Here is a 21830-nt window from a genome sequence, read left to right as displayed (position 1 = left end):
TGGAGGTTCTTCACTGCATCCTGATCGAGAGCCCCGAGGCCCTGAACATCATCCAGCGAGGACACATCCAGTCCATCATCTCCCTGCTCTACAAGCACGGACGTAACCACAAGGTGGGCTCACACACACATAGCTAAACACACACATGCATACATCCCTCCCCCCCCCCTCCCCACACACACACACAGACACACACACACACGTGCGTCTCCAAGGAGGAGTGCTGGAGTAATTCACTTTTCTGACAGTTACTGTCATTACTAGATAAACACACAGACACATAGCTCAGTGTCTCCATTGTGTATCAAGATGTTTACATTGGGAGGAGATCCAGGGAGCTGACATCCTCTCAGTCATAAATCCCAGTCAGTGTCTCATCTGGCTGGCAAGCCGGAAAAAGGCTTCTGTCCTGCTCTCTCTCCTGCTCTCTCTCTCCTGCTCTCTCTCTCCTGCTCCTCTCTCCTGCTCCTCTCTCCTGCTCCTCTATCCTGCTCTCTCTCTCCTGCTCCTCTATCCTGCTCTCTCTCTCCTGCTCCTCTATCCTGCTCTCTCTCTCCTGCTCCTTTCTCCTGCTCTCTCTCTCCTGCTCCTCTATCCTGCTCTCTCTCTCCTGCTCTCTCTCTCCTGCTCCTCTCTCCTGCTCCTCTCTCCTGCTCCTCTATCCTGCTCTCTCTCTCCTGCTCCTTTCTCCTGCTCTCTCTCTCCTGCTCCTCTATCCTGCTCTCTCTCTCCTGCTCCTCTCTCCTGCTCTCTCTCTCCTGCTCCTCTCTCCTGCTCTCTCTCTCCTGCTCCTCTCTCCTGCTCTCTCTCTCCTGCTCCTTTCTCCTGCTCTCTCTCTCTCCTGCTCTCTCTCTCCTGCTCCTCTCTCCTGCTCTCTCTCTCTCTCCTGCTCTCTCTCTCTCCTGTTCCTCTCCTGTTCCTCTCTCCTGCTGCTCTCTCACCATGCTCTGCTCTCTGTGTGTGTAACGTCCTCTCCTCCCTCCAGATCCTGGACGTGCTCTGCTCTCTCTGTGTGTGTAACGGTGTAGCTGTGAGAGCCAATCAGAACCTGATCTGTGACCACCTGCTGCCGAGGAGAGATCTTCTCCTCCAGACCCGCCTGGTTAATGACGTCCAGAGGTACACCTCGGAAACAGACCATAATCACCACTACTCACTAATCATGACTGTCAGTGTAATGTGTCCTGTACAGTGTAACGGGTATAGAGACTAATCATGACTGTGTCAGTGTAATGTGTCCTGTACAGTGTAACGGGTATAGAGTGTTTAGTTTCCTCTGCTTGTGTGTCTGCAGCATGAGGCCCAACATCTTCCTAGGGGTGAGCGAGGGCTCTGCCCAGTACAGGAAGTGGTACTACGAGCTGATGATCGACCAGGTGGAGTCCTTTCTGACCAGCGAGCCGTCACACCTGCGCGTGGGCTGGGCCAGCACCAAGGGATACGCCCCCTACCCAGGGGGGGGCGAGGGCTGGGGGGGCAACGGGGTGGGGGACGATCTCTACTCCTATGGATTCGATGGACTTCACCTCTGGTCAGGTCAGTATGTACCTGTGTGTGTGGGGGTAGCTTGAGTGTTTGACCTCAACTGTCAGCTGTCTGGGCCCAGGGGCTGAGAGTGTGTGTATGTGTGTGTGTACGTGTGTGTGCGTGGGTGCAGGTCGTATCCCGAGGGCGGTAGCCTCTGTGAACCACCACCTCCTGACGGGTGATGACGTGGTGAGCTGCTGTCTGGACCTGGGCGCTCCCAGCGTCTCCTTCAGGATCAACGGCCAGCCCGTCCAGGGCATGTTCGAGAACTTCAACACCGACGGGCTGTTCTTCCCTGTGGTCAGCTTCTCTGCTGGGGTCAAGTATGTGTCCTCCTCACGGGGAGAAAATACACACACGTACTAATGTTTACTAACACACACACACCTCACACATGCACTCGCACACCTCTCCCTGCCAACCCCGGACACTCCTCTCTTGTTGCCATGGTGACTTCAGATGGTGTGATTGACAGGTCTGCAAAATGGAATTTCAAGCTCCAGCAGACTTCTCAGGATTTCATGATCGACCCGTTTTGAACATCAGAAACCTTTTACTGTCCAGCTCCTCTCTGGAGCAGAGGCCTGTCAGATGTTTGTTTCTGTCTGAAGTGGAAGGGTTAGGAAATACTGCCTCTTTCTCTGAGTCAGACACACAGAGCTGCCTCTGTCTCTGAGTCAGACACACAGAGCTGCCTCTGTCTCTGAGTCAGACAGAGGGAGTTGACGGTGTTAACATGAACGAGGATAAAACAGTACCTGCGTCCGTGAGGTGAAAACACGCATGGTGAACCCCTGGTTCTGTACCCTTCCTTGTTCATGCTGGAACCACCCGTTTTCCTGTGTCCCCAGGGTGCGTTTCCTGTTGGGGGGTCGCCACGGCGACTTCAAGTTCCTGCCGCCTTCGAGCTACGCTCCGTGCTGCGAGGCCCTGCTGCCCAGGGAGAAGATGCGTGTGGAGCCTGTGAAGGAGTACAAGAGGGACCAGGAGGGAGTGAGGGACCTGCTGGGCACCACCCAGCTGCTCTCACAGGCCTCCTACACCCCCACACCTGTGGAGACCAGCCAGGTAGCTCTCTACACCAAGACACCCCTGCCTCCACACCAAAGACTGTGAGGTTCCAGACTCTGCATGAGCAGCCGTACACAGTGTTTGGTTCAGGGTGTAGCGGTGTTGTCTGTGATCCTGGTCTCAGGTCGTCATGCCCTCCCACCTGGAGAAGGTCCGAGACAAGCTGGCTGAGAACATCCACGAGCTGTGGGGCATGAACAAGATCGAGCTGGGCTGGTCCTACGGCAAGGTATGACCTGCTCTGCTGCTCAGGACACTCACTCACATGCACACTCAACACATAGGACAGGCTACACACAACAGCTGTGATTTATATGCAACATCATTCCAGTGATACATACTTAATCCATACAGTTTTGATTGAGTAAAGAAAGAACCGTTTATGTTTGTTTATTGAGAAATTACTAGTATTTCCAAAGTGAAATGCTCTAGGTTAGGAATGCGACCGTTTGAGAACCAAAAAGCTTGTACACCATTTTGCTTTTCTCTTTTATAATTTGCGGTTCAAACTCAACAGAGGGTAAGTGACCAAAAATCCTCCTCTTTCTGTGTTCCTTCTGCCATTTGACTTTCATTTTAGTGTGTTGGTAGGTGACAGACTCACTCTGTCTCACGTCTAGTATCATGAATTACAATGCAATTGTTTTACTCCAAGGACACAACAGGTCATTGTAGGCCGTTAAACTGCTACAATAAACCAAGAAATAGATGCAGGTGACATTTCCCCCTGAGACAAACAGACCTGGTGGAGTCCAAATGATTTTCATTCATCTGGTGCTTGTTTTTTGGAGGTGTGTGTAGGACGACACCGCGTCAGTGACTCTCTTGGTTTATTGGACGGTGAGGATCTTTGACCTGTTTTGCCCGGCTGCACTGTGAGGTGCAGACGACCTGAAAAGAAACAATGTGCTCCCCAGCTCTTATGTTTATATTACAAACACGATGAACACTGGCTCTGGTCCTGTAGCTCCTCTCCTCCTCTCTCATTCCTCGTCTCCTCCAACCCTCCTCTCTTCCTCTTTTAATCCTCTGAGTGACAGCCCTCCACACAGTCCAACATGGTGATAGAGCGTGTGATTTGGGGTGAGGACATTAAGGCTGGCTCGGGGTTCTGCACACAGAGCTCTAGCGACACGTGCTGTAACTAGGGTTAGGGTTAGACACTGTGCTCTGTGTGTGAGGCCAGGCTGGGGCTGAGGCTGGGGTCGGGGCCGAGGCTGGGGCCGGGGCTGGGGCCGGGGCCGAGGCTGGGGCCGGGGCCGAGGCTGGGGCCGGGGCCGAGGCTGGGGTCGGGGCCGAGGCTGGGGCCGGGGCACACGTCCCTGAGTCTGGGTGGCAGAGGCCCTCCTCTGTAGAGGGCATGGTACTCTCCTCATTGGCCTCACCCAGGCTTCATTAAAAACCCTCTTATGGTTGCCCTGGGGACAGAAATGAAGAGAAATTAAACACTTACAAAGCTTAGCTTATTAGCTGTTGGTTAGCATAGTTAGCATAGCTTCCTCCCCGGAAGCATATAACAGTCAAAATAAAAAAGTACTTCTTGTACTATTCACAAAAGAGCTGAGCGTCGTTCATCCAACAACCCACAGCTACACCTGTGAACAACCCTGCATGTTCTCCTGGTGAACACCGCTGCCACACAGTCTCACATCTCTGCTGGTGTTCCAGCCTCTCTGCTCTCTGGCTCCCCAGAAAACATGCTCTCTAAATTCATAACATGTTCTCCAGGGCACAACGTCACCAGAAGCACTGTGACGGAGAAGCCCCTCCCCCCTCTTGTTGTCTATATGACCTTGAATGTTATTTTCAGTGCTCATAACCTCCCATGTAATGTCCCTCCATCGTAAAGGTAGAGTAGTGATGTTAAGGTTACAGCAGATTCATCCTGCTGGGCGCAGCTTCACCATGTTGTGTGTCTGATCTGTTCGGGTTTTGACTGTTGTGTTCCAGATAAGAGATGACAACAAGCGCCAGCACCCCTGTCTGGTTGATTTCTCCAAATTACCTGAAACTGAGAAGAATTACAACCTGCAGATGTCAACAGAAACCTTGAAGTATGTCCTGTATTATGAGTCACTGTGTTCCTGTTTGGAGGGAGAGAGGGGGGAGGGGGAGAGAAGGAGAGAGACGGAGAGCAGCATGTGTATGGCCAGACAGGTGTGAAGTGTGTTTCAAGGGACACGCAAAAAAAAAACTTAACAGACAAAACATTTGTGTGTGTGTGTGTACATGAGTGATGAAGAAGAAGCACTTCAGTAAATAAGCTAGTTTGTGATTAACCTCAGCCTACAGAAACACCACTGTCTAGAAACAAAGTACAGTTTAAACAAATCTGTTAATTCAAGAACCTTTTCCAACCACTGCAATTATATTGTTTAATAATGGCCAAGGATATGCACAATTAAACAATTCATTACTTCCTCTGTGTGTCCACACTTTGTCCGTGGCTACATTGGCAGTAATGCAGTTACCTGGGTCCTTGCTTCCAACACTGTTCTGGGCAGTGAAACTGAAACTGAATGATTAATGGGCGGAGCTAGTTCAGGCCTGGAACTCGGGCAGCGCGCGCCATATCACCCATCGCCGTGTTCTCAGCCCATAGGCTTAGCTTGATAGGCGGCGCTATAAAGTCGCACACATGCACGCACACGCGTCCTCGATTACCCTTGTGTTCTGCGCTGCTGCCACCCACCACCATCCCCTTCTCCCCCATGTGGTCTGTCTGTTCTCCCCGTGGGGGATTTAACTTGTTGCTCCCTGCCTCATGTCATGCATGCTGCAGTGAAGGCAGTGAGCGCTTCCCCATGTACATCCATTCCGCCAATGTTAAACCATTTGTCATGTGTATGAATAAATGGTGAAATCAATCACGTGTGTGTCTTGACTGAACTGTTCTTATCAATCATGCTGGCTCACCATGTACCTGGCTCTCTTTAGGACCCTGTTGGCTCTGGGCTGCCATGTGGTCCAGGTCAACCCCAATGCTGAAGATGATCTGAAGAGGATTAAACTCCCAAAGAAGTAACAACATGCAATCTATCACTTGTACATACACACATACAATTATATATATATATATCAATATTTCTCTCTCTCAGAGAGATACATATGTACTGTATACAAATACAATGGAATATATTTTTGATTAGGTCTATGCTATACACAATGTATAAAATATATATAATACAGTATTTGTGCAGTAACCTATTATAAAACCATCAATTTATCATTTTGTATAATATTCAGTATTATATAATAGTAGTGTTGTGACTGTGGCTCTTTGGCAGCTACATGATGTCTAGCGGCTTAATGTTAGCGGTATGGTAGGCAGAGTTGGCAAAAGTACACACATCCTTCACTCAAGTAGAAGTACAACTCATGTTTAAAAAGACTCTGGAAAAAGTTGAATTTCGAACATCTCCCTTCGTTTACTCGGACTACTTGTTTTCACACACACAGTGAAAGGAGAGGAGATGAGAACAGCATAAAATGTAAGGAGTGAAAGTAAAAAGTTGTCAGAAAAACAAATAGTGAAGTTTTTCTGATACAAGAAAAATCTACTTAAGTACCGTACTTCCTATCTCTGGTGGTAGCGTTGGCGGTGGCGGTAGCGGTAGTAATGACTGTGGCTGTGTTGCAGCTACATGATGTCTAACGGCTACAAGCCCAGCCCTCTGGGGCTGGCGGAGGTGAGGCTGAGCTCGGCTCAGGAGCTGCTGGTGGACCGGCTGGCTGAGAACGCTCACAACGTCTGGGCCAAGGACCGCATCAAGCAGGGCTGGACCTACGGCATCCAGCAGGTACCTAACACACACACACACACACACACACGGTTGTGATCTCTAAGTCGCTATGACTTCACTGAAGCAGACCGTATTGTATGACGCTCTAGGCTTTATGTTTCCTGACAGCTTTCTGTTATGTCACAATGCCTCGGTTGCAGAAAGCTGCTCTATAGGAGACTCAGCAGATCCAGGCCCAGCCTGCCTTCACCAGGCTGAGGCTGAACACTCAGCCCATTGTGTTCAGCTGTTCTAATAGTTATGACAGATGGACGATTAACTACTTAATGATCCTCACTGATTGACTGCATTGAGCTGGCTCCCTGGCTGAAACTGAGACATGATGAGAGTGTGTGTGTCTGTGCGTGTGTGTGTCTGTGCGTGTGTGTGTCTGTGCGTGTGTGTGTCTGTGTGTGTGTGTGTGCGCTAACAGGATGTGAAGAGCAAGCGTAACCCTCGCCTGGTGCCCTATAACCTGCTGGACGAGCGCACCAAGAAGTCCAACAGGGACAGCCTCCGGGAGGCCATCCGCACTCTGATTGGCTATGGGTATAACATCGACCCACCTGACCAGGAAGGCGGTGAGTTGACTTCCTGGTCAGGAGAAGTGAGATTTATCTCTGAGCAACATCTTGCAAACATGCAAACTGTTCTCCTGAGAAACTCCTGTAGTGTTGCTAAAATGGTCATGTGTAGCATGTTGTGGACGTGAGGTGATGCAAGGCTGACCCCCCCTCTCCCCCAGCAGGTCACGTTGTGGAGAGGCTGAGCATTGATAAGGTCCGCTTCTTCCGGGTGGAGCGCACTTACGCTGTGCGGACGGGGAAGTGGTACTTTGAGTTTGAGGCGGTGACGGGCGGGGACATGCGTGTGGGCTGGGCACGGCCGGGCTGCAGGCCTGACGTGGAGCTGGGCTTGGACCACCTGGCCTTCGTGTTCGACGGGTTCAGGGTGAGCTGTCTGCTGGGTTCTCCTGTGTGTGTGTGTGTGTGTGTGTGTATGTCTTGTTTAACTACACTTGTGTTGGGATAGAAAACCAATGTGTGTGTGTTCAGGGCCAGCGTCTGAACCAGGGTGGTCGTTTCTTCGGGCGCTGCTGGCGTGCGGGAGATGTGGTGGGCTGCATGATCAACATGGAGGACAAGTCCATGATCTTCACCCTCAACGGAGAGATCCTCATCACCAGCAGCGGCTCCGAACTCTGCTTCGCTGACTTTGAGACCGAAGACGGTGTGTGTCTGTGTGTGTCTGTGTGTGACTGTGTGTGTGTGTCTGTGTGTGACTGTGTCTGTGTGTGTCTGTGTGTGACTGTGTGTGACTGTGTGTGTGTGTGTGTGTGTGTGTCTGTGTGTGACTGTGTGTGTGTGTCTGTGTGTGACTGTGTCTGTGTGTGTCTGTGTGTGACTGTGTGTGACTGTGTGTGTGTGTGTGTGTGTGTGTGTGTGTGTGACTGTGTGTGACTGTGTCTGTGTTTGACTGTGTGTGACTGTGTCTGTGTGTGTGTGTGACTGTGTGTGACTGTGTCTGTGTGTGACTGCGTGTGTGTGACTGTGTGTGTGTGTGTGTCTGTGTGTGTCTGTGTGTGACTGTGTGTGTGTGTGTGTCAACCTTCTCTCACTGCTGTCTTCCTGTTCCATCGTGACTCTCGGCCGTGGGAGCAGCGACAGGCTGATGAGTTAACCTCAAACAGCCACGCTGTGGAAATGACTGAAAAATAAGTGCCTCCCCCATTATAAAATGACCCTCATTTAATGTGACAGTCGTAAATTGCCTTTTAGTAAAAGGTGGATAGATGTGTGTGTGAGAGAGAGAAAGACAGTATAGCTGTGTGTGTGTGTGTGTGTGTGTGTGTGTGTGTGTGTGTGTGTGTGTGTGTGTGTGTGTGTGTGTGTGTGTGTGTGTGTGTGTGTGTGTGTGTGTGTGTGTGTGTGTGTGTGTGTGTGTGTGTGTGTGAGAGAGAGAGAGGGGGAGAGAGGGGGGGGGGAGGGGGAGGGAGGGGGGAGGGAGGGATGGATGGGTGTTGTGTATCCAAGCTCTCAGCATGCTGACTGCTTGTGTCCTCTCCAGGGTTCATCCCAGTGTGCAGCCTGGGTCTGTCCCAGGTGGGCCGCATGAACCTGGGCAAGGATGCCAGCACCTTCAGCTACTACACCATGTGTGGTCTGCAGGAGGGATTTGAACCGTTTGCCGTCAACATGAACCGAGAGGTCACCATGTGGTTCAGCAAGCGTCTGCCCACCTTTGTGAACGTGCCCAAAGACCACAACTCCATAGTGGTAAGATCACACTACACAACTCCATAGTGGTAAGATAAGCAGATATGGCAGAACATCCTTCACTCAGTAGAAGTACAGATTCTCATGTTTAAAAAGACTCTGGTAAAAGTTTCACCCACATGGTGAAAGGAGAGGACTCTTGTTTCCAAACTTTTTTTTTAAGACATTTGCTCAACTTTTTTTTCTTTTTTTTTTTTTTTTTTTTTTTACACCTTTAGAAAGTTTTTTCCCCAAACTTGTTTTTTTGCAAAACCCCTTTTCTTACGTTTTTTTCCACTCACACTGAAAGGAGAGGAGAATACTTTTTTCAAAACCTTTTTTTTTATTTGTATTTTTTTTAAATACTAATTGATCTCTTGACCTTTTCCAAATCTAATGTTATTTAAATACAAAGTTTATTTGTTTAGCTCTTTTTTTTTACAAGCCTGTTATGTTGCCCCCTCCGCCCCCAGGTCAGCCGTATTGACGGGACGGTGGACTCCCCCCCCTGTCTGAAGGTGTCTCTGCGGACATGTGTTCAGAGCGGCCAGGCTGACATGCTGTTCTGCAGACTCAGCATGCCCGTCGAGTTCCACCCTGTGTTCAAGACCAGCCCCGCCCTCGACATGAACGGACTGCATGACGAAGACACCCTGAAGCTCAAACACAGGTCAGAGACACACACACTGTCTCAAGCTCAAACACAGGTCAGAGACACACACACTGTCTCAAGCTCAAACACAGGTCAGAGACACACACACTGTCTCAAGCTCAAACACAGGTCAGACACACACACTGTTTCAAGCTCAAACACAGGTCAGACACACACACTGTCTCAAGCTCAAACACAGGTCAGAGACACACACACTGTCTCAAGCTCAAACACAGGTCAGACACACACACTGTCTCAAGCTCAAACACAGGTCAGACACACACACTGTCTCAAGCTCAAACACAGGTCAGACACACACACTGTCTCAAGCTCAAACACAGGTCAGACACACACACTGTCTCAAGCTCAAACACAGGTCAGAGACACACACACTGTCTCAAGCTCAAACACAGGTCAGACACACACACTGTCTCAAGCTCAAACACAGGTCTGTGAGGTTGACCTCTGACCCCTCCCTCAGGTATCCTCTGAGGGCTGTGAAGCAAAGTGATGAGGCCAGACGGGTGGACTACAGCAGCATCACCACGGTAACACTGTCACCCAGTGATCAGACTTGTCTATCAGAACTTTCTAGTCTGTACTACCATACTGAATGTGGGATAGCCATGGTGCTGTCCTTGGGTACAAGTTGGTAAAAAAAGGGGGTAAATCTCAGTGGTAGAGCGTTTGGATAAAGTCAATAAATTAAATGAAGTGAAGCATTTGCTCTGTTAAAAGGAGAGTGGTAAGTGTTGGTGTGAGGGCTGGGTGGCTAGGCTAGGCTGGGTGTAGTGTGTGTGGAGACTGGGTGGGTAGGCTAGGCTGGGTGTAGTGTGTGTGGAGACTGGGTGGGTAGGCTAGGCTGGGTGTAGTGTGTGTGGAGACTGGGTGGGTAGGCTAGGCTGGGTGTAGTGTGTGTGGAGACTGGGTGGGTAGGCTAGGCTGGGTGTAGTGTGTGTGGAGACTGGGTGGGTAGGCTAGGCTGGGTGTAGTGTGTGTGGAGACTGGGTGGGTAGGCTAGGCTGGGTGTAGTGTGTGTGACGGTTGGGTGTCTAGGCTAGGCTGGGTGTAGTGTGTGTGAGGGTTGGGTGTCTAGGCTAGGCTGGGTGTAGTGTGTGTGAGAGTTGGGTGTCTAGGCTAGGCTGGGTGTAGTGTGTGTGAGGGCTGGGTGGCTAGGCTGGGTGTAGTGTGTGTGAGGGCTAGGTGGCTAGGCTGGGTGTAGTGTGTGTGAGGGCTGGGTGGCTAGGCTGGGTGTAGTGTGTGTGAGGGCTAGGTGGCTAGGCTGGGTGTAGTGTGTGTGAGGGCTGGGTGGCTAGGCTGGGTGTAGTGTGTGTGAGGGCTGGGTGGCTAGGCTGGGTGTAGTGTGTGTGAGGGCTAGGTGGCTAGGCTGGGTGTAGTGTGTGTGAGGGCTAGGTGGCTAGGCTGGGTGTAGTGTGTGTGAGGGCTGGGTGGCTAGGCTGGGTGTAGTGTGTGTGAGGGCTAGGTGGCTAGGCTGGGTGTAGTGTGTGTGAGGGCTGGGTGGCTAGGCTAGGCTAGGCTGTAGTGTGTGTAGAGGCTGCTGTGTGACAGGAGCCTGCTGTCTTGCAGTACTACCACTCTCTCAGGGTGTTCGCTGGACAGGACCCTTCCTGTGTGTGGGTGGGCTGGGTCACCCCAGACTACCATTACTATAGCAACAACTTCCACCTCAGCAAGAACCGGACAGTCACGGTTACCCTGGGAGACGAGCGTGGGCGTGTCCACGAGAGGTGAGTGTGTTGCCAAGGAAACCCTGTTCTTCAGACCAGCAGGAAGACCCTTCTCCTCTTCTCATGTTGTCTCCTTTTTCTCTGGATGCTGTTCTCCACTCCTCTCTCCTCCCTCCTCTCCTCTCTTCTCCCTCCACTCCTCCCTCCACTCCTCTCTCCTCCCTCCTCTCCTCTCTTCTCCCTCCACTCCTCCCTCCTCTCCTCTCTCCTCCCTCCACTCCTCCCTCCTCCCTCCACTCCTCCCTCCACTCCTCTCTCCTCCCTCCTCTCCACCCTTGTCTCTCCTCCCTCCACTCCTCTCTCCTCCCTCCACTCCTCTCTCCTCCCTCCCTCCACTCCTCCCTCCACTCCTCTCTCCTCCCTCCTCTCCACCCTTGTCTCTCCTCCCTCCACTCCTCTCTCCTCCCTCCACTCCTCCCTCCTCCCTCCACTCCTCCCTCCTCTCCACCCTTGTCTTTCCTCCTCCACTCCTCTCCTCCCTCCTCCCTCCACTCCTCCCTCCTCTCCACCCTTGTCTTTCCTCCTCCACTCCTCCCTGTCCTCCCTCCTCCCTCCACTCCTCTCCTCCCTGTACTCCCTCCACTCCTCCCTCCACTCCTCCCTGTCCTCCCTCCTCCCTCCAGTGTTAGGAGGAGTAACTGCTACATGGTGTGGGGGGGTGACGTTTGCAGCAGTGGTCAGTCATCTCGGCGCAGTAGCGTGGACCTGGAGATAGGCTGTCTGATCGACCTGGCCACCGGCCTGGTCACCTTCACCGTCAACGGCAAGGACATCTCCACCTCCTACCAGGTACTCACACGCTCTCTCACCTGTCTCTCTCTCACTCACACACCGTGAGTGTGTGTGTGTGTCTGTCTAGACACTCTGACCACCATCAGACAGCAACCATCTCTCATTCACCTGCCTGTCTGTCTGTCTCACTGGATGGTGCTATGTCTGTCTGTCTGTCTGCACCTAAGCCTGTCTGTCTGACGGTGCTTTCCACAATGAGAGAACAGAATCTCCCATTTGAAGAGAGATCTTCTTAAGTTGTCCCTCGCAGAAACACGGGAAGCTTTTAAACTGCTGTGTTCTGACTGGAGCATGTTTCTGTGCTCTGACTGGAGCATGTTTCTGTGCTCTGACTGGAGCATGTCTCTGTGTTCTGACTGGAGCATGTCTCTGTGCTCTGACTGGAGCATGTTTCTGTGTTCTGACTGGAGCATGTTTCTGTGCTCTGACTGGAGCATGTCTCTGTGTTCTGACCAGGTGGAACCCAATACCAAACTCTTCCCTGCTGTGTTTGTGCGACCGACAAGCCCCAATCTGTTCCAGTTTGAGCTGGCTAAAATCAAGGTACCCACATACTGAACTGTAGCTTCATACTCTACCTACATCCTCTACCTATATGCTCTACCTATATACTGGACCCCATACTCATTCTCCACCTCAGTGTGACCCATCAGTCTGACCCTTGACCTTTGCTCCGCCCAGAACGCCATGCCCCTGTCGTCGGCCATCTTTAAGAGTGAGCTGAGGAATCCGGTGCCCCAGTGCCCCCCTCGTCTAGACGTCCAGACCATCCAGGCAGTCCTGTGGAGCCGCATGCCCAACACCTTCCTCAGGGTGGACACGGGCCGGGTCAGCGAGAGGCATGGCTGGGGGCTGCAGTGTCTGGAGCCGCTGCAGATGATGGCTGTCCACATCCCAGAGGAGAACAGGTACACAGATACTGCTCACAGGTAGCAGGTTCGAGGAACACACACACACTCACACCCTCACCCTCTGCTTGTGTCTCCCCAGGTGTGTGGACATCATGGAGCTGTCGGAGCTGGAGGAGATGAGGACGTTCCACCACCACACCCTGAAGCTGTACGGAGCCCTCTGCGCCCTGGGAAACACCCGCGTGGCTCACGCCCTCTGCAGCCACCTCGACCAATCACAGCTCCTCTACACCATCGACAACCAGTACCTGTCGGGCGTGCTGCGTGAGGGCTTCTACAACGTCCTCATCAGCATCCACCTGGAGACGGCCAAGGAGGCGCGGCTCATGATGAACAACGAGTTCATCATCCCCGTCACCGCCGAGACGCGCTCTATATGCCTGTTCTCCAACTCCTCCCACAAGCACCTCCCACCGGGGGTGGGGCTAAGCACCTCGCTCAAGCCCCGCCTCAACTTCGTCCCGCCCTGCTTCGTGAGCGGCCAACGGGACCCCCCAAGCTTCAGCCCTCAGATCCCGCTGGACGCGCTGAAGGAGAAGGCCATCTGCATGCTGACGGAGGCCGTGCAGGGCGGAGGGCACCACATCAGGGACCCTGTAGGGGGCAGCGTGGAGTACGAGTTTGTGCCCATCCTCAAGCTGATCGGCACGCTGCTCACCATGGGCGTGCTGGGCAGCGAGGACGTGCAGAAGATCCTGCTCCTCATCCACCCCAGCGTGTTCGGAGACACGAGCGAGGAGGCGGTTGCCGCGGTAGCGGAGGCGACGGAGAAGGAGGGGCTGAAGGGGGCGGAGGAGAAGGAGGTTGAGGCGGGGGAGGAGGAGGAGGCGAGAGAGGCCAAGCAGCCAATGAAAGGGCTTCTGGAGAAGAGACTGCCTGAGCCGGTGAAACGACAGGTAACCCTCAGATCTGATCCAGGGTCAGGTAACCCTCAGATCTGATCCAGGGTCAGGTAACCCTCAGATCTGATCCAGGGTCAGGTTTCCTTTTACCAACTTTTTTACTGAGAGGAAACCCAAGTTGACCTTAAATCTGTTCCTACTGTGGTGATATTTTCATCCAGGAAACTGACTGATGACAGAGGTCCACTGCTCTGATCTCACTATCTCCCCCCCCCTCCCCTTCCCCTCCTAACATTTATGGCCCCGTTCTAAAGCACTCGCACATGAAAGGCTCAGTATCATCCTGAAGTCATGTTCCCTCATCTCGCCCTACATCAGAGACATGCCGTTACTCTGCTATCAGACACACCTGTTATCTAAGCGCTTACAGGTGTGTGTGTGTGTGTGTCCTAGATGTGTGAGCTGCTGCACTACTTCTGTGACTGTGAGCTGAAGCATCGCGTGGAGGCCATTGTGGCCTTCTCAGACCGCTTCGTCTCCAAGCTGCAGTACAACCAGAAGTTCCGCTACAACGAGCTGATGCTGGCCCTCAACATGTCCGCTGCCGTCACCGCCAGGAAGACCAAGGAGTTCCGCTCTCCTCCCCAGGAGCAGGTACACCACCTCCACACCCCCCTCCCCTTCTCTCTAAGACCAGGTTGCTGGGGTTAGGGTCGCTGGTTCCCTGTGGAGGTGAGGGGGGCTGAGGCCTGTGCAGAGCTGTGCCCCAGGCAGCGTGGAGGTGAGGGGGGCTGAGGCCTGTGCAGAGCTGTGCCCCAGGCAGCGTGGAGGGGAGGGGGGCTGAGGCCTGTGCAGAGCTGTGCCCCAGGCAGCATGACTCGTCAACAGAGGGAAGGAGGGAGAATCTGGGACGTTTACCAATAACAACTTAGCACTCTCTCCACCAGACTTTTGATTGATTCTAGTCTGATTAACCCTGCCCTGCCCCTGAAATAACCCCAGATTTAATGACATAGATGATAGGTACCTTCTTTTGTAATTATGGTGTTGGAGAAAGTCACAGGCCAGCAGTTTTATCCAGACGCTGGCCCCTGCCTCATAACTCAGCTTGGGGTTTTGAACCGCTGCCCACCTTCTGAGAACATGGCTGCAGGCATCTGTCTGTGTTAACCTCATCACACTGTTATCACAGACAAGGCTCACATCACTTCAGAGCAAACTTGGAGAGAGAGAGCAGAGGGAAGGAGAGATGAGAGAGAGAGCAGAGGGAAGAAGAGATGAGAGAGAGCAGAGGGAAGGAGAGATGAGAGAGAGAGCAGAGGGAAGGAGAGATGAGAGAGCAGATGGAAGGAGAGATGAGAGAGCAGAGGGAAGGAGAGACGAGAGAGAGAGCAGAGGGAAGGAGAGAGTGAAGGAGAGATGAGAGAGAGAGCAGAGGGAAGGAGAGATGAGAGAGAGAGCAGAGGGAAGAAGAGATAAGAGAGCAGAGTGAAGGAGAGAGTGAAGGAGAGAGTGAAGGAGAGATGAGGGGGGATGGGTGATGGAAGGATACAATGACAGCAGTTCAAATGTGGACATTTTCAGTAATTGATAACAATTAAAAGCCAATACTTTTATGATGAAGACACTGTTCTCGTTGTCAGTTAAAGGTCACAGGTCAAACGGAGTCACCTGCAACAAGGAGCCCTGTTGCCATCCCTCTCTGATGATGAGAGGCTGGCTGGAGAGTTAGGTGCAGAGGAACGATATTGCTCCTCATGATCAACTGTTGATGAAATTCCTGCTTGGTTTGTATCATCTGCTGGTCTCCTAGGCAGTGAGCTGAGCTGAGAGAGGGCTTTGAGCTCTTAAACCTAGAGAGAGCTCTTTAATGTGAGTGTGCCCTCCACAGCCCAGCCTCAAGGCTGCGCTAATCCATCCCTCTCTGCTGTGTCATCCCCACAGCAACAGGATCACAGGTAGCATGGTTCTACTCTCCTCCATCTGAGGAGGACAGGAAGGACGAGTCCTAGTCCCCCTCATCCCCTCCCCGTGCCTCTCTCCTGTCCTCCCCTCTACCAGCCTGTAACCCTCTGATCTGTGTGTGTGCGTGTGTGTGCGTGCATGTGTGTGTGCGTGTCCAGATCAACATGCTGCTGAGCTTCAGTTCTGGGGAGGACTGCCCCTGTCCAGAGGACATCCAGGAGGAGCTGTACAACTTCCACAAGGAGATGCGTCTGCACTGCGGTAGGACACACACACCACACACACACCACACACACCACACACACACACCACACACCACACACACACACACTCAGAGACTTAGCTACACTGATGCACCTCAACGGTTTTCTGTTTGTTGGCAGGAAAACTACCTCTTGATGCTGTGACAGTAAACTCACAAAAAGAGAACACCACACAGACAACATCAAGGTGTAATTAAAATCAAACATCAAAATTGAATCATTCAGAACAAATTTGATATATTACCTGCACGGGTAACAAAAACTACTGTAACTAAGATGAGGGTGTCTTGTTCCCCTGACCAGCTCCCTCCTTCTCTACCTCCCTCTCTCTCTGGCTCTCTCTCCCTCCCTCTCTCCCTTCCTCTATCTCTCTTACACATGCTGCAGAAGTGTCATAGTTCAGTGCCTCACTAGATTGTTCTGACACCTTGATGTTTTGATAAATAATTGAATAGTGTTTCTCCTTGGGGCAGCTGCCAGTATAATGGCTTTCTGAATCCTGCAGCCCTACACACACCAGAGACCAGGGGACACACACACACACCAGAGACCAGGGGACTGACACACACACACACACACCAGAGACCAGGGGACACACACACACACACACACACCAGAGACCAGGGGACTGACACACACACACACACACGCACCAGAGACCAGGGGACTGACACACACACACACATGCACCAGAGACCAGGGGACACACACACACACACACACACCAGAGACCAGGAGACTGACACACACACACACCAGAGACCAGGAGACTGACACACACACACACCAGAGACCAGGGGACTGACCAATGAGGACAGGAAGACCACTAGGAGATTCTCCTGACTCCTGATGGAAGTGACCTCGAGGAAACGATGTTAGCTCTGGAGGGTTGTTTATGTGTTTGTGTGTGTGTGCGTGCGGGTGTGTGTGTGCGGGTGTGTGTGTGCAGGCATCCCGATGGAGGAGGAGGAGCAGGAGCAGGACACGTCCATCACAGGCCGTCTCCTCGCTCTGGTCTACAGGGTCAAAGGTCACCAGCAGAGAACTGAGGAGACACCCACCAGACAGGAACAGACCACCCCCTGTAAGAGCCTCTTACTGTTACACTGTTACTGCTACAGAAACAGACCACCCCCTGTAAGAGCCTCTTACTGTTACACTGTTACTGCTACAGAAACAGACCACCCCCTGTAAGAGCCTCTTACTGTTACACTGTTACTGCTACAGAAACAGACCACCCCCTGTAAGAGCCTCTTACTGTTACACTGTTACTGCTACAGGAACAGACCACCCCCTGTAAGAGCCTCTTACTGTTACACTGTTACTGCTACTAGGGGTGGGCATTGGCAAGTATCTTGCGATATGATATATATCATGATACACATGTTACGATTCAATACATCACGATTCCTCACGATATCACTACGGAATCACGATACTTACTGAAGTGCTAAAGAAAACCTCAAATAATATTAGGCTATATACTTCAAAGGACAATATTTTGTTAATGGGGGTTAGCTAAAGATTTTCCTTTGATGTATATAGTCTTATACCACCCCTAATAAAAAAAATAACCACTCAATTGGAAATTACTTAAAACGTCTCAATTTAATATTAAGGATTGACCTTCAGGCTAATTTAGTCAACACAAGATACATTCTTAGAAAAACCTTAATCTTCTTAATATTTTTTTTTTTCCATAAATAAAAGGTACATTCAAGATACAATAATTATATAGAAAAATAAAAACACTGTTACACCCTGCTAAACTGTTACAGTTACAGCCTGCTGCTGTTATTGTAACTGCTACTGTAGTTCTACTGGTATACCTGTATTATGGTGTAGTATGGTGTAGTATGAGTACTGTAATTGCTAGTGCTACTCTTAAATGCATTCAAAAGTAAAACGTATATTTTTCTGTTTAGGACTCTATCATGTTTACTTACTCTGGTTAGAGAGAGAGAAACTGAAGGGATGTAGTCCAACTGCTATTCATTTCCAATTCCATTTATTTTTCAATGTTGTTATGGAGATGTGTCTGGAGGAGGGGGGGCCTCTCGCCTGCTGCCTAGCCACGGTGGGAAACTCTGACTTCATCAGATTACACACTCACACCCCATATCACACACACACCCATAACACACACACAAAACACACACACACACACAGAGCAGTGATTGGTTCATCGATCTAGTTGTAATGAAGCCTTTCAGGGAAGCCCTTGTATCAGCTGTGTGAACTGGTGACTGAGTTCAGTTTGGCCACAGTGGCCACAGTGACCCAGTATTCAGCAGCACTGTTAGTACATGTGAGTGTGTCTTACATAACTCTGCCTCAGTTCCACTCTGCTGCCTGGTCATGAATGAGCTCACAAACGTATTTTCTTTACAAACCAAATAAAGGAAAGAATTCCTCTGATATTGCTCACATTCAGCCTTGTCTTCAGAAAGAAGCTGTTGCTGAGCTCACACACTAGAGTGTGACTAGAGTCCTCCAACTCTGAAAGGCAATTTTTTCTTTTCTAAACTCAAATTTGGTTCATTGTATAATTCTGTATCTCTGAACCAAGTGTGTGAATCCAGTCTTTGAATGTGTTTTGCATGCGTTCTCTGGCTTAACACTGGTAACACTAGATAACAGAGGGACAAGCCAGGGAAGTGTGTGCTGTAAGGAGCAGTCTGTCCAGGGTTAGTGTGCTGTAAGGAGCAGTCTGCCCAGGGTTAGTGTGCTGTAAGGAGCAGTCTGTCCAGGGTTAGTGTGCTGTAAGGAGCAGTCTGTCCAGGGTTAGTGTGCTGTAAGGAGCAGTCTGTCCAGGGTTAGTGTGCTGTAAGGAGCAGTCTGTCCAGGGTTAGTGTGCTGTAAGGAGCAGTCTGTCCAGGGTTAGTGTGCTGTAAGGAGCAGTCTGTCCAGGGTTAGTGTGCGTTCTGCAGACGGCTGGTGTTTCTGGGAGGGAAGGTTCTCCCTCTCCCTTCTGTGAACTCTAGGTCATGGGGTCATTGAAAGTGATTATTAAACACACAGCAGACTGGATAGTCAGGCAGGATATTTCCAAGCAATTGTTAAGTTCATGTTTATATATATATATATATAGCATGGGCAAAATGCTCTCACAGTAGTTGTAATGTTTCTGAGATGGTTATCTTGAATACGTGAAACAAACAGTATGAAGTACCTCACCAGCTCCAGGTGTGATGCTGTGTCTGTCCTCCGTGTGTCCGCAGCCAACCTGAAGGAGCTGATCTCCCAGACCATGGTGAGCTGGTCCCAGGAGAGCCACATCCAGGACCCCCAGCTGGTCCGCAAGATGTTCAGCCTGCTGCGGCGGCAGTACGACGGCATCGGGGAGCTGCTGAGGGCCATGAGGAAGACCTACTCCATCTCCTCTGCCTCTGTCCCCGACACCATCTCCCTGCTGGCCTCGCTGGGCCAGATACGCTCGCTGCTCTCTGTGCGCATGGGCAAGGAGGAGGAGAAGCTGATGATTGACGGGCTGGGGTGAGAGGCAGCAGAGTGGGCTGGGTGTGAGGCAGCAGGGCTGGATGACAGGCAGCAGGGCTGGATGACAGGCAGCAGGGCTGGGGTGTGAGGCAGCAGGAGTGGGGTGTGAGGCAGCAGGGCTGGGGTGTGAGACAGCAGAGTGGGCTGGGTGAGAGGCAGCAGAGTGGGCTGGGTGAGAGGCAGCAGGGCTGGATGAGAGGCAGCAGGGCTAGGGTGTAAGGCAGCAGGAGTGTGGTGTGAGGCAGCAGGGCTGGGATGTGAGGCAGCAGGAGTGGGGTGTGAGGCAGCAGGGCTGGGATGTGAGGCAGCAGGAGTGGGGTGTGAGGCAGCAGGGCTGGGATGTGAGCCAGCAGGGCTGGATGTGAGGCAGCAGGGCTGGGATGTGAGCCAGCAGGGCTGGGGTGGGGTGTGAGGCAGCAGGGCTGGATGTGAGGCAGCAGGGCTGGGGTGGGGTGTGAGGCAGCAGGGCTGGATGTGAGGCAGCAGGGCTGGATGTGAGGCAGCAGGGCTGGGGTGGGGTGAGAGGCAGCAGGGCTGGGGTGTGAGGCAGCAGGGCTGGGGTGGGGTGAGAGGCAGCAGGACTACTAATGGTTTGACTGGACTGAGCTTTGAATTTCTCTTGGCTTTTAAATCAGTGCTTGGATTTCCTCCCTGTAACTTGCTTGGCTGTGTGTTCTTCTGCTGTGGCTCTCAGGGACATCATGAACAACAAGGTGTTCTACCAGCACCCTAACCTGATGCGCGTGCTGGGCATGCACGAGACCGTCATGGAGGTGATGGTCAACGTGCTGGGAGGAGGCAAATCCCAGGTACTGACCTCCCTGCTACCCTGCTAGCCTGCTAGCCTGCTAGCCTGCTAGCCTGCTACCCTCCCTGCTACCCTCTGCTACCCTGCTACCCTGCTACCCCCTGCTACCCTGCTAGCCTGCTACCCTGCTAGCCTGCTACCCTGCTACCCCCTGCTACCCTGCTAGCCTGCTACCCTGCTACCCCCTGCTACCCTGCTAGCCTGCTACCCTGCTAGCCTCCCTGCTACCCCCTGCTACCCTGCTACCCTGCTACCCCCTGCTACCCTGCTAGCCTGCTACCCTGCTAGCCTGCTACCCTGCTACCCCCTGCTACCCTGCTAGCCTGCTACCCTGCTACCCTGCTAGCCTGCTACCCTGCTACCCTGCTAGCCTGCTAGCCTGCTACCCTGCTACCCTCCCTGCTACCCTCTGCTACCCTGCTACCCTGACGGTGTTCAGAGGCCAAGCGCTAGACTGAACACCAGAAGGAGGAGCATGTTCACTCGGGAAGCCTCTCAATTAATTACATTTAGTCATTTTTTAGTCATTTGATTATCACTGTTGTTACTTGTGTGGTAAGATCTGACTGTGTTCCACAGGAAATTGCCTTCCCCAAGATGGTGGCGAGCTGCTGTCGCTTTTTGTGCTACTTCTGCCGGATCAGCCGTCAGAACCAGAAGGCCATGTTCGACCACCTGAGCTACCTGCTGGAGAACAGCAGCGTGGGACTGGGTGAGGACTGCAGGACTGCAGACACACCTGACCCCGTCCTGCAGGACTGCAGGCTGCAGACACACCTGACCCCGTCCTGCAGGACTGCAGGCTGCAGACACACCTGACCCGTCCTGCAGGACTGCAGGCTGCAGACACACCTGACCCGTCCTGCAGGACTGCAGGCTGCAGACACACCTGACCCCGTGACACATACATACACACACAAAGTAGAAAATAGTCCAAAGACAAAGGACAGTCCAGCAGCTAGACTATTGAAGCAGCTAGCCTGTAGAGTGATGATACTGCCCCCTGCTGTCAGGCTGGCCTGTAGAGTGATGATACTGCCCCCTGCTGTCAGGCCTGTAGAGTGATGATACTGCCCCCTGCAGGCTGACCTGTAGAGTGATGATACTGCCCCCTGCTGTCAGGCTGGCCTGTAGAGTGATGATACTGCCCCCTGCTGTCAGGCTGACACAACTCTGCTGCCAGCACACCTGGACATGATTCACTGTAATGACTACTAAGTGTATTATAAACTGCTGTAGTAACTGCTGTGTGTGTGTGTGTGTGTGTGTGCGCGCGCCTCCCAGCCTCCCCAGCCATGAGAGGCTCCACCCCGCTGGACGTGGCGGCTTCTTCAGTGATGGACAACAACGGGCTGGCCCTGGCCCTGGAGGAGCCCGACCTGGACAAGGTGAAAGAGCCTTCCATCGCTTGCATTCATTGTAAATGTCATATCACTATTACTTAATATAAATTAAATGCTAATGGGGACTCCTATGTATTGGTGTGTGTGTGCGTGGTGTGTGTGTGTGTGTGTGTGCGTGTGTGTGAGCCAGGTGGTGACGTACCTGGCTGGCTGTGGTCTCCAGAGCTGCCCCATCTTGCTGGATAAGGGCTACCCAGACATTGGCTGGAACCCCATCGAGGGCGAGCGCTACCTCTCCTTCCTGCGCTTTGCTGTCTTTGTCAACGGTAGCACTTCCTGTCAGCTGGGTCCTGATGGAGACAGGGGGTGGAGG

The 21830-nt window shown here is 52.2% G+C and overlaps 1 protein-coding gene across 1 annotated transcript in view; it reads left to right on the top strand.

The window, feature by feature from the left end:
- Positions 1 to 21830, top strand: part of LOC136949008 (ryanodine receptor 3) — an 88831-nt gene that overhangs the window by 34595 nt on the left and 32406 nt on the right. The window contains exons 18-46 of the mRNA XM_067243199.1: positions 1 to 113; positions 986 to 1119; positions 1295 to 1536; positions 1658 to 1850; positions 2379 to 2595; positions 2723 to 2827; positions 3116 to 3118; positions 4549 to 4652; positions 5536 to 5619; positions 6239 to 6398; positions 6814 to 6961; positions 7129 to 7331; positions 7436 to 7610; positions 8448 to 8656; positions 9109 to 9305; positions 9769 to 9835; positions 10875 to 11035; positions 11659 to 11824; positions 12284 to 12370; positions 12509 to 12735; positions 12818 to 13634; positions 14034 to 14234; positions 15704 to 15806; positions 16758 to 16892; positions 19030 to 19303; positions 20001 to 20115; positions 20694 to 20826; positions 21399 to 21502; positions 21648 to 21783. The exon at positions 1 to 113 is cut by the window's left edge and continues 6 nt beyond it. Coding sequence (XP_067099300.1) covers positions 1 to 113; positions 986 to 1119; positions 1295 to 1536; positions 1658 to 1850; positions 2379 to 2595; positions 2723 to 2827; positions 3116 to 3118; positions 4549 to 4652; positions 5536 to 5619; positions 6239 to 6398; positions 6814 to 6961; positions 7129 to 7331; positions 7436 to 7610; positions 8448 to 8656; positions 9109 to 9305; positions 9769 to 9835; positions 10875 to 11035; positions 11659 to 11824; positions 12284 to 12370; positions 12509 to 12735; positions 12818 to 13634; positions 14034 to 14234; positions 15704 to 15806; positions 16758 to 16892; positions 19030 to 19303; positions 20001 to 20115; positions 20694 to 20826; positions 21399 to 21502; positions 21648 to 21783 — 5013 coding nt within the window. The remainder of the gene's footprint in view (positions 114 to 985; positions 1120 to 1294; positions 1537 to 1657; positions 1851 to 2378; positions 2596 to 2722; positions 2828 to 3115; positions 3119 to 4548; positions 4653 to 5535; positions 5620 to 6238; positions 6399 to 6813; positions 6962 to 7128; positions 7332 to 7435; positions 7611 to 8447; positions 8657 to 9108; positions 9306 to 9768; positions 9836 to 10874; positions 11036 to 11658; positions 11825 to 12283; positions 12371 to 12508; positions 12736 to 12817; positions 13635 to 14033; positions 14235 to 15703; positions 15807 to 16757; positions 16893 to 19029; positions 19304 to 20000; positions 20116 to 20693; positions 20827 to 21398; positions 21503 to 21647; positions 21784 to 21830) is intronic.

The sequence above is a fragment of the Osmerus mordax genome, chromosome 9 (assembly GCF_038355195.1).
Source record: "Osmerus mordax isolate fOsmMor3 chromosome 9, fOsmMor3.pri, whole genome shotgun sequence".
Taxonomy (NCBI): domain Eukaryota; kingdom Metazoa; phylum Chordata; class Actinopteri; order Osmeriformes; family Osmeridae; genus Osmerus; species Osmerus mordax.
Note: the sequence above shows the minus strand (reverse complement) of the source record. Positions and strands in the feature narration are given on the sequence as shown.